This window comes from Brienomyrus brachyistius, chromosome 11 (assembly GCF_023856365.1).
Source record: "Brienomyrus brachyistius isolate T26 chromosome 11, BBRACH_0.4, whole genome shotgun sequence".
Lineage (NCBI taxonomy): Eukaryota > Metazoa > Chordata > Actinopteri > Osteoglossiformes > Mormyridae > Brienomyrus > Brienomyrus brachyistius.
In genome coordinates, this window is record NC_064543.1 from 11,037,518 (window position 1) to 11,054,460 (window position 16,943).

Here is a 16,943-nt window from a genome sequence, read left to right on the forward strand (position 1 = left end):
ATATTGATTAAATGGTCATGTTTGTATCGTGGACAGTTGTGTTTTTCGTGCAAAATATTTACTTTTTGTAGTGCAGAACGTTACTAAGTTTAATAACATACGCCTTTTGTTGCGCCACTCCTTTCTCTTTCAGAACTTCACTTCCCATAATTCTTGAGGACATGACGGGTCCTGTATGTACAGTACGTTTTATGTGTAACCGTATATGTGTCTATCTGTGTGTACGCGTGAGCGCGCGTGTTGTCTGACGTCACGGCTGGAGCTGCCCTGTCACGCGCGATCAGTAAAAGTTGGGATTGAAGCTCGACTCCGCAAAGCTGCGTTTTTCAGGCTTTTAAACTGCATCCCCAGAAGAAAACCAATTTCGTATAACTTCTCGGAAAGCGTTATTCGGACTCGAGCAGGAAGTATTTGTCACCGAGGGAAAGCAGCTAAAGTAACAGAAATTCTTAGCAGTTGAGCAGCTCGAATTAACGCTAATGAAGGAGGTTATTCGCCCGGAGTGACCGTTGGTCCTAATTAGCTCAGTTTTTTTCTTCTCGGCGTCACAAAAAAATAACTTTGTGACCGTATTAAATGTTTTGAAAGCCTGCCGGCCGGTCCGGGGAGGGATTTCGCACAGAGTTGCTAAAGACAGTGACGTGGGGTTCTAGCTGTCAAAGCCGATGACTACCGCGGACTGCGGCGGTAATGAAGAGCTGGACTTCAGACTCATGTTCGGGGAGGACGGCCAGCCGCCACCGCCGCCACTGGGCCCCGCAGGTCGGTGTCCCCCCTCCTCTTATTTAACCGCTCGCGCTCCCACCCCCTTTGAAGTGCTCTGAATACACGCCGCTTTTAATTTCGGTTATTAGCATTTTTACGTTTGCAAAATATAATCGTGCGTCTTTTGGAAAACGAGCCTGAGTTGATGTTTCAATTCGAGCTCCGAATAGCTAAACGTTATTATGTAAACTTAGACAATGTATTGTATAAGTTATTTTAGTTTAACAACTACATGGTGAGGTTTATTAGTAATTAAACAAGTCAGCCTTCCTGATATAGCCAGCCTGCTTCCTAACTACTAACTTTCGTATTTAAGTGTTTGGATTCTGGGTACTCTGGACTCAATTTTTAAAAACATTTTAGTAGTTTAGTTACTTAGGTATCCGATGCTGGCCATTGCTATAATTAACTATTGTTATGTATCAGTGGCCGTTTTAGCAAATTCTGCTTTGAATTATTTCTGTCCCATGCATGTTTTTTTTAATCAATTGGCCATATATGTATACGCGCACACAGACAATTTCTTTTCCAAATTAAGCATTAATATGTATGTAAAACCTTTCTAAAAACAAACTGAATAATATATTCGGTGGTGGAGTTTCTACTACAGACGTCAGTATACTGTTTATATGCGAAGTTTATCCGATATTAGTTTAGAATATAAATATAGAAACAAGTTTAGCTAAAATTGTTGGTCTATATTGGAGGATAAGCGACAGCTTCAATTTATTAATTTAGTAGTATTTTAAATATTTAATTGCTTCAATATTATGCATGCACATGGTAGATGAATCGCGATGATTTAATAATACTCTGTTATTAACAAAAATCTTGATATAATGATAAATGGAAAGAACTGATTTCCCCCACAACTTTTTGTCCTGCACAATATGTATGAGCTCAGAAAAGTATATTAAAGATTAAATTCAATAATAATTTAAAACAATAAATGCAGTTTTAAAATATTGCATGCAAATAGCTGCTGCATTATGAATGATGTAGTTGTGATTATATTAACCATATTTTCTAAGTGTTGATGTTAGTTTTGCTATAGTTCGTTTTTAACGTGCAAATATTATGACCTGTAAAAGCAAGGTCAAAGTCATCTGTGACATTGTTTGGCTCAACCCACTGCGACAAAAAAATTAAAAAAAAATCACTCGGCGAGTGTTGTCTTGCTTATTATCCTGTTTTATTGACATCTTGCTCTTTATCATGCTGAGAAGTTTGTAAATGCATCAAAGTATTAAAAATATATATTATTAAAAGTCGAAACCCGTTTTTGAACATGTTCAACAAGAATGACTGAAATTGCATTTTGTACTATTTCAGTCATTGTTGCAGATGACACATGATTTACCATCAGTGGGGTTAAGATTTCAGTCCATATCATATTCAAATGGGCATTAACTGGGGGGGGGGATCTATGCAGTCCCCTTAGCGTGGTATTTCTCTTTGGGTTTTTTCATACTTCAGTGATTGTTCATCCACGTAATATTTAAGTACCAAAACATAAAAAGTGTTCCCCCAGTAGAATTCTGAAGAACTCCATTGCAGAAATGTTGATATGTTCAGACTTGAGTGTTTTTTTTTCTCTATTGCTGTGATTTTTGTGACCATATTGTGTGCCTTTTATTTTTTTGTCCATCAATCGTACTGTAGACAACAAAGGCAGTTTCGTATACATAGGAATGGATGTTGTGTTTTATGTGCATGTTGTTATCGTCCAAGTAACACAAGAATACTTGTAATGTTATTTGTTTGCACTAGTAATGGGCTGTCAAGGGAAATGTTTGATACAGACACATTTTCTTTCATAGAGGTAATACTTTCTTTAGATCTTCCTATGGGGTTTAAATGAGGGCAGCACTGACTTCCAGGCAGAATACCAGGAAATGGCAGAGATGCAAGTGTGCCGATATGAGGTTATGTTCATGTTTAATTCTGCTGTACAGTGCTCAGTAGGATATGTAGCCTAGTTGTACAGTAATTGGAACTATGGACCAGAATATACAGAATGAAGTTGCAGAAGCAGGCACACTTTTGCGTTATATTTATAATTTAACTTTTGTAGCAATACTTTTGTGTTTGCCAAAATGTGCATAAAACTTAAAAAGTAAATACATTTTAATATGGGTGTTTAGTTCCTTTGTGAATCTTTCAGAATGATACGGCAGATGTGATAAATATTAATCTTTCTATTTGCAAGTTGTTTTTCATTAGTAAGACAGAAATTTTGTTGGCACAAGCATGGTGAATACTAATTTGGATGAAATGCGGTATGTCCTGGGCTGTACATCTTAATTAGTCAGACTAGGTGTGGAGTAATTGTCAAGGAGGGAGAGGATTCCCGGTCATATCCTCAGAGATGTGTCTTAACACTGTAGAAAAGCTCTTAATTTGAACTGCTTTGACAGTTGCTATGTCACACAGGTCTGGATAACCATTTTAACTTAGTGAATAAAAATTAATGTAAAATGTATTGATTATGTATGAGTAGCTTATCATTTTACACCTATGAAAAGGACTTAGGGCAGTGGAATCTGCAAATAAATAATGTAATATGTCTGAGCTTATTTACGATCAGGCATTGTGCTGGACAACATTGCTTCAGGCTTTTGTCCAGTCTATACTGGGTCTGTTATGTCCTTTGCTTAGCTTGACAGATCTGTGAAGTAAAACACTATTCACACAATGAATAAAGTACATTGACATTCAGGTGGTATCCTCCAGCTGGTATATTTGAGAATATAATTTTGATGTTGATTTTGTAAATAATTAACAGGAATTAGATGTATATATGAAGCAATAAAATGATTATTTTTTAAATGCTGAATATTTGAAATTGCTTAACTGATGTTTTGTGACATGTTGTGTGTATATATATATAGTGACTTTCCCCTGCACCAGGTGGGTTGGATACTTGCTCAGCAACCGAAGACATTTGTTGAAATAGCAGGAATTGTTGAGACCTGCCCAGACTATGAATTATTAGTACAACAGGAATAACTTCTTTTCCCCTTTTGTGCCTGCCAGTATCTGACTCCACCTTTACTCGTGTACAAGTTTTTGTAGAACTGTAGTGTTCAGATTGTGTTTTCCTTTGTGCGTCGAATACCAATATGCTATTTGATTGTTTTTAAGGCCTTTGTTTGTTAGCGGGATGAAAGCAGTGTGTGTGTATTGACCTCAAAAAAAACATGCAGGAGAGTTTCCAAGATTAGCCTCCCACTGTGCCTTAAGTAGATTCTGATAAAATAATTACAATAATATGTGGTCCTGGAGTCATGAAGCTGCATATTAATCTAGACATAATTGGGTAAGCACTGAAAGACAGTGTCAAGAGTTTGAAAGATTCAGAACCATTAGGATTGGTTGTGCAGACATTTGTTTCTGCTGAGTAAAAGTTGGCAGTCTATAGCTAAATTTTTAACATTTTAAACCATGTCATAAAATCTTTTTAAAACTTCAACCAAGCATATTTAGAAAAATTGTCAGCATTTTTATGTGATGAGGCAAATTTTTATTCAGTATATTGCATCGTATGATTGTATAAAACATATTGGAGATGTACGGACTGTATCAGCCAACTGTCAGTATCAGCTATATTGCTTTGCACACCGGCATATTAAAGTTAGAAAAATGTCTGCTGTGTGAAATTATTTTGATGTTATTGGAAATGTGTTTTGCAAACATTACTCTACTAAATTTCACGAGCAGGATCTTCTAATAAACTCTCAACACAACGAAGATAATTGCTCACCTTAAGGTAAGACAGTGAAGAGTATGAAAAGTTTCTGAAAAAAAATAAAAGAACTGCCAAATAACATTAGTCAGTCAGCAATGCAGATGGTGGGAAATCAAAAACTTACTCAGAAAATGATCTCACTTTATGTTCAGCCTTCCTCTGTTATAAATATATAAGATGTGTATAGTTATAATGTGCTGGGACTTCTTGTGTGCGAGAGTTGGTGTTTTCTTACCAAAATAAATGCAAATGTTCATATTTTTGGAATGTAATTTATTTAGTTTTTAATTTATTTTGGTGGAGCATCCTTTCAAAGTTTAAGCAGAACCTCCCAAACAAACGGTTTCGGTGTCGGGATCAGTTTTCGAAATACACTATAAATATTGACCACAAATGTACTTATTTGTGCATAACTAATACATATTTTTCATTCATAATGTTAATTCATATATACCCCTTAATCTATGCATGTATGTATGTATGTATGTAGTATTATGTTATTGAGGGGAAATTATAAATGATTCTTTCAATTTACATATAAATATAAAAATAAGACAAAAGAAAAATTGACAAATTAGTCACCTTTCCTGAATTTTATTATGAAAAATACTTCTTTTTATTGCTTATGAAAATGAAATTGAATGTGTTTTTTTTTTTTTTTCCATTTTCTCCTTTTTCTCATGTGGATCAAATATGGTTGTTGGCAGTTTCATGGTGTTCCCCTTGAGAATTTCTCCTTTGATTTGATAAGTATTTATCTTCTATAGCACCAGACGTTTGTGGTAAATCAAGTCACTATTGGTTTTAGCCTGTCACAGTATAGGGTTGTAACAAGAACTAATACATTTAATGCTGAAAGTGGAATAAGAAAAGTACTGAGTAGCAATTTTTTCACCAGAACTGTGTTTTTATGTCAGGGTGAAATTTTCTGGATCAAAGAATCATTTCCCTGGACGATGCGTCATTTTGTGTGTGTGTGTGTGTGTGTGTGTCCAACAGAAATCTATATTTTGATGAGCAAAATTAATAGTAGTATCACCCAGTAGAAGCTAAGGGTTTTGTCTGTGAAGTTAAACTATAAGTAATACTGTTACTTGCATAGTAGATGCGTGCATAGTGGATTAATTAAAGCATTGGATAATACATATTTTTTTTGCAACAATCACTGTGGGAAAAGGCTGAAATTTGTTATGGCTTTTAAAAATAAACTGACTAACTTCTGACATGATAAAATTTGGTCTGAAATGAACTTAAAATGTTGAAATGAACGCTTCTATCTCTCATTTACATGAAACGATGTTATTTACAATTAGACAAGATGATCTTGGTTTAATAGGCTAGTCTTTAATAAGAAACCATTCTTTTTCATCTTAGACAATGATACCACATGTTATTTTTGGTGCTGGCTTTAGCCAATGTGTGACTTGTTTTGTTTTGTTTATGAGGCAGATAGCCAAATGCAGTCAAGGGATGGGTGGGTGGGTCAGGCAGGGCATGTCGTAATTATGCTTAAGGAGGGCAAATAGAGGTGACTGACTGGCAAAATATAAATAATCACTTTTGCTGAGGGAAGCCCAATGAACCTCAGGTGGCAAAGAAGTTTTAAACAATGGGGATGAGGTGAGTCAGTAACAGACACCACATATGCACTGAAGCTCCTTAAAGGCTGCGAAGTCACATTCTGTCTTGCTGCCTCTCTCCGAAGCTCGCTATGTTGTAGGCTTCATCGTTATACACTGAGAATAATGTCCAACAATCCCCCCATATGTATTGCTTTTTGTTTCTAGCCTTTGTATTTTAAACCAGTTCAATGGCAGCTGTCGCAGTCCTAATTTCTAGTGGACCTGGAGCACATTGGTGTACCTGTGACTCATGGGGTGCAATCCAAAGCCAGGCCTGTTCAGGTGAATCCATCTGTTCCATTGCTTGTCAGTCACATGGACATTGGGCTATTTTAAGCACACCTGAAGGGCGATTACTTTTGAAGCTTAACCTGAAATAAAATGCTGCTGAAATTCATTCAGTGCAATAAGCCTAGGCATTGTCTGAAAAGTAATATGTGATATTTCAGTTTTAAAATATTGGGATAATCGGTAATATCAGGGGTGAGGGGAAAGTTTGCTGATGATGCTGATTAGTGGAACAACTTTTAGTCTCTGTGGAACAGGATTGATAGGAAGGCCAGATTTAGTCATGATTTAAAGGTGATAATCGCCAGTAAGTCACTATCAGATACTGACACCAGGTTGCTTGTCTGGCATCGTTGGTTACCGACAATTTTGTCAAATCACACAAGCCTACGGTGCGCTTTTGATATAAGAATGTTGTGCTAAGGATCTTGTTGTTGTCCCTGCGTCTCTAATGTGTACTCTCTCTCAATCTGAATTTGTTTGAGAAAGTGGTTACTGCAAATCCAGTTTTCCAGCAAATTTGCGCAGCTGTTTATTTTAGCATGTTACTTATAATTGTCCGGCAGCTGTCAAGAGGCTGGTTGACTTTAAAGTGGGTAGCCATAAGTTTGTCTCTCTGACTCCATGACTGTGCTCTGAATGAATTTCGGGTGGACTGTGTGGGGCTGTGTGGCATGGCAGCATCGGAGGAGCTATGTGGGTTAGCCCTCTGGCCTGTTCACAGTGTATCAGCTTGTCAGGCCAAAGGATACTTGACTGATGGAAATGCAACCCTTTCAGAATGCACACCTAATCCGATTGTGCCTGCTGAGGGGTGGTCTCTGCTCTTGGAATTCCTCCCAAACATTCTGCACACTAAGTGAACTGGTAGTAGAAAGGTAAAGAAGGTCCAAAAGTTAGCATTTCTTTGTTCCCTGGCATCAGTGCATGCAGCTACGTGTGGCATCTGTCTAAGTTTAAATTTAGTGTAACCCAAGCTGCTTGTGGACTGCATCAGCACACAGAAGGTGGCTTACACTACAGTGAAAGTCATCTAGGTTCCAGTGTAGAGGAACACGCTCTATATTATTATTTTTCTTTGTTATAGCAGCCTGTGCATTTTGTATTTGTGCTTGCTGTGAGCAAATATAGTTGCAATCCTGAAATATGATACATTTGTCAATGTTTTAGTTAGTTGATTTAAAGTTTCCAGCTGTCAGAAAAGTTTTTTATAATGGAAGCGTTATGTTCGTTCAGACATAAGGCATAGTGCTGGAAAGCATTAGCATATGATGGGGAGTATATGGCTGAGCTTGTTGCTTGCCATCCAGACTAAACTCAGGGAGACTTCTTTATCACTTGTTATGCCAAAGGTTAGTCCATTAAACCAAAAATGATTAATTCGCTATAACTGGGCATGGTTTCCTGAACAATAACTCTTCACGTCTGGCAATGTGACATAACGGTGGAAACAGAATTCCTTGGATGGATTAATTTTCTGTGAATGTCATCTTATATCCTTGCTATGGTGGGGTGTTAGTGAAAAAACTGACCATTTTGCAGGGTTTAAATTTCCAGTTTAAATGGGCATAGATGAGGACTTGTCTCTCCGGAGATTTTCTGGCCCATTCTTGCTGTTTTCCTCACATATTAATATCAATTTCTGCCATATAGTATTCACTGTTCAACCACATAGCTTTGGCCATTGCGAAAGTGAAGGTTGTATCCTTACTCCTCTAACACATCAGCATGATGCTGTCAATTTGGGGGGTTTTATTTAGTGGCCAAATAGGTTTTCTACTTTGCAGCTGATCTTTGCTGATGGACATCTGCAGAAAGAGCCTGAATATAATTTTATGTTACGTGAGATGCCATTTGTGGAAGTTTTAACAAGTGTGTTCTCATTTTACCTGATAATTAACTGAAGATCTTTTTCTAACATGAATTGTCATCTGCTGTGGAATGCAGGCCACAGATGTGTGACTGCCAGAGTATGGGCAGCCTGTCTTGACTGTGCTCTGCTGTTGTCTGAGAGCTGTCTGTGCTAGGTCATTTCCTGCCTTAGTCCAATACCACAATCTTGCATCAACCAATTAGAAGAAGCCACTATAATGGCTATTACTTAACACTTCCTTTTAAACTGGCGATATACAGCAAAGTGGTTCTACATAATGTTGTGTCAGCTTTAAAAAAAAAAAACACATGGCATGGCAGAAATTCAAACTGACACAGTTAGAAACCTGGATGCAGGCTTTCAGAAGCACCCTCTTCCACCCCTCCCTACTCTGTCTGTCAGTGGTAGTTCAAGTGCTGAACCAATAAGACCCTGACACATGTCTCTTCCCCCCCCCCCCACCTCTCGAGAAGGTAGGCGGAGTCACAGCAAAAGACCAACATCATATCGGTCTGTTAGTGTCTCAGTGTGGTGCCCTTCTCTTGTCGTCATCGTGCTGAGAAATCCCTAACCTTCATTTCCTACCCCCCAGCAGGCATTGTGTCACAGGCAGGCCATGGCCATTGGGTCCTACTGCGTGGTGGAGCATTTCTGTCTATTATTAGCTTGGGAACAGTGAAGCTTCTTTACGCTTAACTGAATAGGCAGTCTGGTGTGCATGTGTGTGCACTTCTGCAAGGAATGATGGTTGTCTGTTAAGTTTCTCCAGCTCTGTGTGACATTCATCAGAATCTTTTGATGAGAAGTATATTGTGATTTTTACAAATTGGTCTAGATATTAATCTCAAGGTGTTTCTTACATTGCTTACGTGTTGCTTACTGTTTCTTTACACCTTTAACTTGTTGCTCATAGATTTTAAAAGGAGGCAAATGCTGGTCATAATACTCTAGTACAGCTAATGGGATTTTGAATGACATCTTTATATATAGCAGTTTAATATCTGCGATAGTGGTATGATGTTACATTGAACTCTTCAGATATGAACTCCTAAATATTAACTACAGCAGCTTTTACAGTCATTACATAGTAAGTATAAAAAGACATGGTGATACGAAAATATCTTATATCCTACCCATAACAAAAAAGTAGTAACTCTTAAGACTGATGGCTCAAAAATCAAACCATGTTCATGTTAGGGTTAAAACCTTTTAAAACTTATTTTGATTTTATTGAGGTTTATTGAAGTTTGACGTGGAGCTGGGTGATTTTCTTTTTTTTTTTTGTTCAGAATTTTTTCTTATATTCAATACATTTTTGCATAAGAAATAGCTTGATAATGTATTATTGATTTTATTTACGGGATGAACGGATTAGATGGTGTCAGAAGAAGTAACTATATGCACAGGGAGTGCCAGAAACAGTAACATGGTGTATGCATGCTGAAAAGTGCTGAGCATGCGTAGACATGCAAGGTACAAACCAGGCAGCTGGTATGGAAGGGGGGATCTGGTAGTGACAGATGCCCCGCCCACCCACACCATGACAAAAAGAGGCCAGATAGTGAAATGCAATGAAAAATGCAGCGCAAAGGGGAAAAAAAAACATATTGCAAAGCACAACACATGTACCGTAAAAAAGAATGCAGAAAAAAGTGAAACGTGAAGAAGTCACAAGTACAGTTGTAGTAGTATGTGAGAATAGTAATATGTTTAAATAATACAGCAGTACAACAGCAGATAGAGGTAGTTATGTAAGTAATAAAAAGATTTGTAATGGGGGTGGGGGTCAGTAATAACCAAGTCAGTCCTAGGTGGTGCTCACAATTTCATTGGAAACTTGGTCATATTTTAAAATATGTTGAGTATAAGTGTCTGTCCTCTTCAAAATGTGTATATATAATTATATACAAAAAGCATTCAAGTTGTTATACAACTTATTTAAAGCTTAAATTTAACTTTAGCACAACCATATATATTATTTTGTGATATTCTTAAGCCAAAATCATTGCTTGTTTTTAAATATCGCCGTTTGCTCCGACAAAAAAAAAATGTTGGGCTGAATTATTTACTAAAAAATAACTTTGGGCCATAATACAGATGAATATAGTGAAAGCCATCTTGATTGTTTGGTCCACATTCACCTCCATCAAGTGGTATTTCTTAAATATTAACATCATATGGCAGGAAAATTGTGCTCTGCACGGTCACAGTCCCAACCAACCCCTCAGTTATAAAATAATGTGAAGCCCAGGCCTTTTAGAAAAGGCCCTTTGCTGCTTCCTCTCTAATTAGAGGGTTGGCACCAGACTTGCTTTGTAGCACAAAGCACTTGTTTGTGGTGAGGTCGGCTTTCCTCAGAGGGCAGACGCTGTGTTTGAGCCGCCACGCCACCCGCTGTGTTCTTGCCCTCCCACTTCCATTCTGTCTGGGGAGCCATGCAAATTAATTGGCACCATAACAGGGGCAACTAATTGATGGCAGATCTGGCTCACATGTTGCAGGGAACAGTTTCTCTGAAAGCAACCATTTTCCCTCCCTCTCTTCTTTTGAAACACTTGGATGAAGGATCATTAAGCAAGGAAACATATGTTAAATTGCCTTAACGAATGGACTTGAGACATCCGGTGCTGACCGCTAGGGAAAGAATCCTCTATGGTTTTTCAGTTAATAAGCTGTTACAGCACACTTCCTTAGCTCTTCTTTTTGTGCTGTTTACTCTAGCAGTCTGTCTTTCAGGTTTGACACATTATGAAGAATGTCTCTCTTAAATGTCACTTTAAAAAAGACATTGTTTCCTCTCTTATGAACCGCTTTCACTGATTCTACTTTTTGCACATAACTCTTGTTTCTCTGACTCAATCATTATTGGTCAGAACTTTTCTTAAGCTTGTTTGAAATGTTCATTTAAAGCTTTGAATGCTTTACTTGTCTACTTCCTTAAAACAATGCAATGAAGTTGGTTGTGATAGCAAGCTTTTATTGCTGTTTTTAATTACTTGCTTGTGTCTAATTTTCTCCCATTGCTTCTTTAATGGTTCCGGATATCGTTACACGTTTAGGAAACATGTGCTTTAATCATACAGCCCATAATGGAAGTATAACTTTTTTTTCCCCCTCCATATTTTGAGGTACTGTAGCTTTGGTGCACTGCACAGACCAGTGACCCATAAGGATTTTCTCTCCCATCACTGAGACATCGCCGTCAAAACACGAGCATGACAACAGGCAAGGTCCATGCTGAGGGAGAATAAGTAAAGCCCTCACCTCCTGGGAGAGGAATGGGCAGCCATCAGTACAAGACCATTGCCATTATAAGGACAGATGCACTCCATGGCTCAGGCAGAGATTGACTGTGCATACTTAGGTTTTCTGTTGGTGATTTATAATGTTGCAAAAGCAAGATTTTCCAGTAGCTTTTATTTAATTACCTTGCATATTTATATAGCTAGGTTTTATACCTGGAAAAACAACAGCAGAAATCTGGTACAAAAGGCTGCTAAATGAATGTTCAGCTACCTGCTGTCCTGGGTTAAGTTAGTCTGTTAGCATTAACTCGTATTGTCATAATTTTAATGTTGATACTTTAATCAGGCAGTTTTGATGAAGCATTTCGTCATCAACATTTAGCCTGCACAGTTGCCAGGCTGTTTTGTATCACCCTGATTATCATAGTTGAACTTGACGTTGTCACATCTATGTGCATTGTTTTTAAGCAGCAGTATAGCAGTATAGAGTGTAACAGCGTATACCCCTGCTCTATATATCCAACACATAGCCACTCTGTGAGTAGGTGTCTGTCTGAATAGCTCTTGTTTGCTTCAGAACATTATAGCTCAGTCTGGGTGTTGGTTGGTAGCCCAGAGGATTCCCCACCAATCCACTAGTTAACCCCTTGCACCAGTACTCACCTCTAGTTCTTTAAGTTAAACATTCTTGGAATTCTACATACTTCATGCAAGCGTTTTTTCTTGCAGCTAGCAAACTTAATACCTCACCAGTAAATGTTTTGATAAATTTCTGCACTCTTCATTTGCTTTAATCTTTCTTATCGTCCCTCTACTTTGGCTGTGCACTATGGACCTTGGAAGGGGAAAAAACAAAACTAATTATGATGCGGCCTTTTTTTGCCAGCTGAATATGTGTGGGTGTATGTGTGAGCCTGGAAACTTCTCCTCTCTGTCTTTCAGTGGTTTAGTTAGAATAATAGCTTGTTATGGTTTTGGGTTGCTTCAGCAACTATCTTTGAATCCAGCTCACGCTTAATATGATGTCTTGCAAGGCATTGTGTACATTTCTTCTGATAGTGTTTTTTCTTTTATCGCCTAGATCTCGAATCTGATGAAAACGGCTCATTTTACATCTTCAATGTTGGCCAGCCCCCATCTTTGGTCAACCAGCCTATTGGAATTCCCCGCCATGGCCCGCAATCTCACTCGCCAGTTGTTTCAGTGCCGCCCCGTTCACACGCGTACAAGGGGTATGAGTTCAGCTATGATGGACCTAGGTACAGCCCGACAGGGGTCGGCAAGGCCTTTGAGTGCCCCAGCATCCAGATCACCTCTATCTCACCCAGTTGTCAGCAGGGCATGGAAGCTAGTGGAGGTCACCTGGCAACTGGAGATGCTGATGCTGAAGGCACAGATCGGCCACTCTCTCGGGGCCACCTGTACCTTCCATTGGAGACCTCGTTCCGGGACTTGCCAATGAACTCCAGCCCTTGCAGCAGCCTTTCCTCCCGGAGCTGGTTCTCGGATGCTTCTTCCTGCGAGTCCTTTTCGCACGTGTATGATGACGTGGACTCAGAGCTGAATGAAGCGGCTGCTCGCTTCACACTGGGCTCCCCACTGACCTCGCCTGGCTGCTCCCCATTGGGCGGCCCTGCTGAGGAACCATGGCAGCGTGCCCGTGCTGCTCTCAGCTCTCAACTGTCACCCCGCCAGTCACCTGGTCACTCACCGGGCCACTCGCCTCGTGCTAGTGTGACAGATGAGAACTGGCTAAGCCCACGGCCCTCCTCTCGGCCCTCCTCACGGCCTTCTTCTCGCCCAGCCTCTCCATGTGGAAAAAGGCGCCACTCTAGCGCTGACCTATGCCGACCAGGCTCTGCCTCTCCACACCATTCTCCTGGCCCTACTCCCGGTCACTCCCCCCGAGGAAGTGTGACAGAAGACACCTGGGTAGGCAGCCCCTCCCTAGGGATGTCCCTCCCCTTCCAATGCTGCCCATCTGAGGCAGACATCCCCTCAAAAACCAGGAAGACCTCCCAAGAGAGGGTGTCCCTGCCAGGGAAATGCGATCTGGGCCTGGAAGACCCAAGCTGTATGTCACCTGCGCTGGACTCTCCTGTGGAAGACACCCTGAAGAAGGACACTCTGGGGGAGCAGTTCCTGTCCGTCCCCTCACACTTTACTTGGAACAAACCAAAGCCTGGGCACACACCTATCTTCCGGTACGTTAATAAACCTACTTATCAACATCATTCAGCCTTGAAAGTGTTGTTAAACTTACCCACTGATAACAATGGTGGCTGCATATAAAAATATGTGTGTGTGTGTGTGTGTGTGTGTGTGTGTGTGTGTGTGTGTGTGTGTGTATATATATATATATATATGTGTGTGTGTGTGTATATATATATATATATATATGTGTGTGTGTGTGTGTGTGTGTATATATATATATATATATGTGTGTGTGTGTGTGTATATATATATATATGTGTGTGTGTGTGTGTGTGTGTATGTATATGTGTGTGTGTGTGTGTATATATATGTGTGTGTGTGTGTATATATATGTGTGTGTGTGTGTGTGTGTATATATATATATATATATATATATATATATATATATATGTGTGTGTGTGTGTGTGTGTGTGTGTGTATATATATATATATATATATATATATGTGTGTGTGTGTGTGTGTGTGTGTGTGTGTGTGTGTGTGTGTGTGTGTGTGTGTGTGTGTGTGTGTGTGTGTGTGAACATGTATGTATGTATATGTGTGTGAATGTATACACACACACACACGCAATGTGTAATGATTAGTACCATTCTAGACCAAATTAAAAGCCTGCCCTGATGAGTAGAAAAACCCAAGGTTAACTTAGAATTGTAAATGAGAACATTATCAATAAGATCCAGGGTTCACATTTGAGGAGATAAAGGTCTCATATTTACCTTTCTTTTCATTAGTAGTTTATTTCATTTAATGTCACTGTTGTATTTCAAAATGGGCATTCCTGCTAGAGAAATTAGAACCAGTTGAATTAAATCAAAGCGAAGCCATTTTCAAAAAGATATCGAAGAGAAAGATACACACCAACTACGGTGTTTATTTCTGCTCCTGCGTGTTCTGCCACCAGGGATTTGTTCCAACAACTGAAGGGTTCCAAATCCATTTCAATAACTGTGGCCTCCAAAATGCCAATTTCTCTTAGGCCGATAGAACTTTTTCACATTATTAAAAATTAGATAAGAAGTTGTTCTACATACATGCATTGTAATAGAAGTCTACTTTTCACTTATGAGAACCAGGAGGGGGAAATGAACTTTACCTTGTGGGCTGTTTTAACACCTCCTGTAAAAATCTTTTTTTCTAAGCACTTGACATGGATTTTGGGTGAGGATGTTTATCCAAACCTTGTCTGACCATCTTCCCATGGACACAGTAGTGTGATCTGATAAAGTGCAAAGGCTCAGAATTATTTTTTTATATGCATATATTTTGTCTGTTGCTTGCACAGAAAAATCCTCCATTTGATTTTCCTTGTAAAATGAGAATAACTTTACTGACAGAATTTATTGAATTTCAGATTTAAAGTGTGTTTCTTTTGTTTGTTTAATGCAGCTGTGCAAACAGAGCTAAAGTAAGCAGTGTAACAGTAGTAGCTACTGGAATACTTCTGTTTTTTTCTCCAGGATAGGCTTCCCATTACAGCAGATGTGATTGGCTCACTGTGACCTGGCTGTTAAACCATGGGTGGATATTTTGTTGGCACAGCAATTTTTCTTGTTAAATCTTGATTATGCTTTACTCATCTTTGGGAATAATAGTTGGCGCTGAATTATATTCGCTGATCACACCAAATGAATGTGTAATGATTTGGTAAATGCTATTGCCCACAATCCTTCTGACCCCCCCCCAGGGCCTCATCCTTGCCCCCTCTGGACTGGCCCCTCCCCAGCCAATTTGGACAGTATGAGCTCAAGATTGAGGTGCAGCCTAAGGCCCACCACCGTGCCCACTATGAGACAGAGGGGAGCCGGGGGGCAGTCAAGGCAGCCTCAGGTGGCCACCCAGTGGTCAAGGTGAGTTCCTGAGGCCCTTTGTTCTTGTATGAACCGTGTCATTTCAGCAGTCGAGAGATACTGTTGACTCTAGGTGATCTAAGTGTGCTATACTGTTATGCTTCTTCAGTGAATATTTTCACTTTCTCTTTTACTCTGCACCTAACTTTGATCATCTATGCACAGTAATGCTGTTACAGACATAGTATTGAGTGAGTTTCAGCTTAAACACTTGATTGAACAAATTAATTCCTTCATTAATTTAACCACTTTTCTCAGTATACAGGATTGCCCATGGAAGTTATACCCCCTTTTTTCAGAGATGATCGTTCGCTTTTAATATTGCATGTCTTGCATTTAGTATAAAAAATTGCATATAAGTACAGGTAAATAAAACAGGAAACATCTAGCAAGAAATGTAGCACATCTGTTCAGGCTTGTATAACTTGAATAACACACAATGGTCCTACAGAGAGAATAGGACAGGTTATCTTTGACGCTGTAAATGAACTGCCTGTTCTTTGTCATGTGATGCTAACAAGAGAGCGGGTCAGTTTACAGCCCCACTCCTGTCTGTTATTGAGAAGATGCTGAGATCCTTGGAGTGAGCTGGTGAATATTTCATTACCATGGAGACCACGGCCTTTTGTTCACTGATGGTATCCTGGTGGCACTGTGAAACACTTGTAGCGATGAAACCATAAAGTGGTGTTCAGAGGATGAAATGGGTCCTTGTGTTAATTCAGTTTTTAATCACATTTTTGGTTTAACAATGTTAGAATTCTTCCTGGTACTGGTGTTATTGTTCTTTATATTTATGGTTCAGGTAAAGTCCTGATTTGGTTGTTTCAAGGTGTTCACAAAATAATATGGCTTTGTAGATTAGTGGTAGAGATCAATTGGCGTTGGCATCGGCTGATGTTCGTTAAATATCGATATTGCCGGTCGATATTTAGACTTTAGTCATTATTCAATATTAACAACACCAGAGCTAAAGTAAAATAATGTAGATGATTGCACTGGACATTAGCAATTTTCCATGGTGGAGGATGAGGAATTTTGTCAGCTCATTCACCACTTAGAACCTTGCTGCTGTCTCTCAAGTCAGCTCTACTTTGCTAATGTCTCACTGCTCGTGCTATATGATGTGGTTGTTACACACAGTCATCAGAAGCAACAGCACCGGCATCGGTTTCAGTACAGCTTTGTGGAGGTTAGCCGGTTATCGTAATATTAGATGGTAATTTATCTAATTAAGTTATCAGTATCGGTCAAAATTTCTACATCAGTACATCACTAGCTGATGGTTATAATATAAACATATTTCAGCTAACACTGCAGAATTCCATTATCTTTTTCAGC

At 39.2% G+C, this 16,943-nt stretch overlaps 1 protein-coding gene across 1 annotated transcript in view; it reads left to right on the top strand.

The window, feature by feature from the left end:
- The first annotated feature begins 240 nt into the window (after nt 1-240).
- nfatc3a (nuclear factor of activated T cells 3a) overlaps nt 241-16,943 on the top strand; it is a 45,246-nt gene continuing 28,543 nt past the window's right edge. Inside the window, exons 1-3 of the mRNA XM_049031042.1 lie at nt 241-762; nt 12,623-13,745; nt 15,440-15,602. Coding sequence (XP_048886999.1) covers nt 666-762; nt 12,623-13,745; nt 15,440-15,602 — 1,383 coding nt within the window. The 5' untranslated portion in view covers nt 241-665. The remainder of the gene's footprint in view (nt 763-12,622; nt 13,746-15,439; nt 15,603-16,943) is intronic.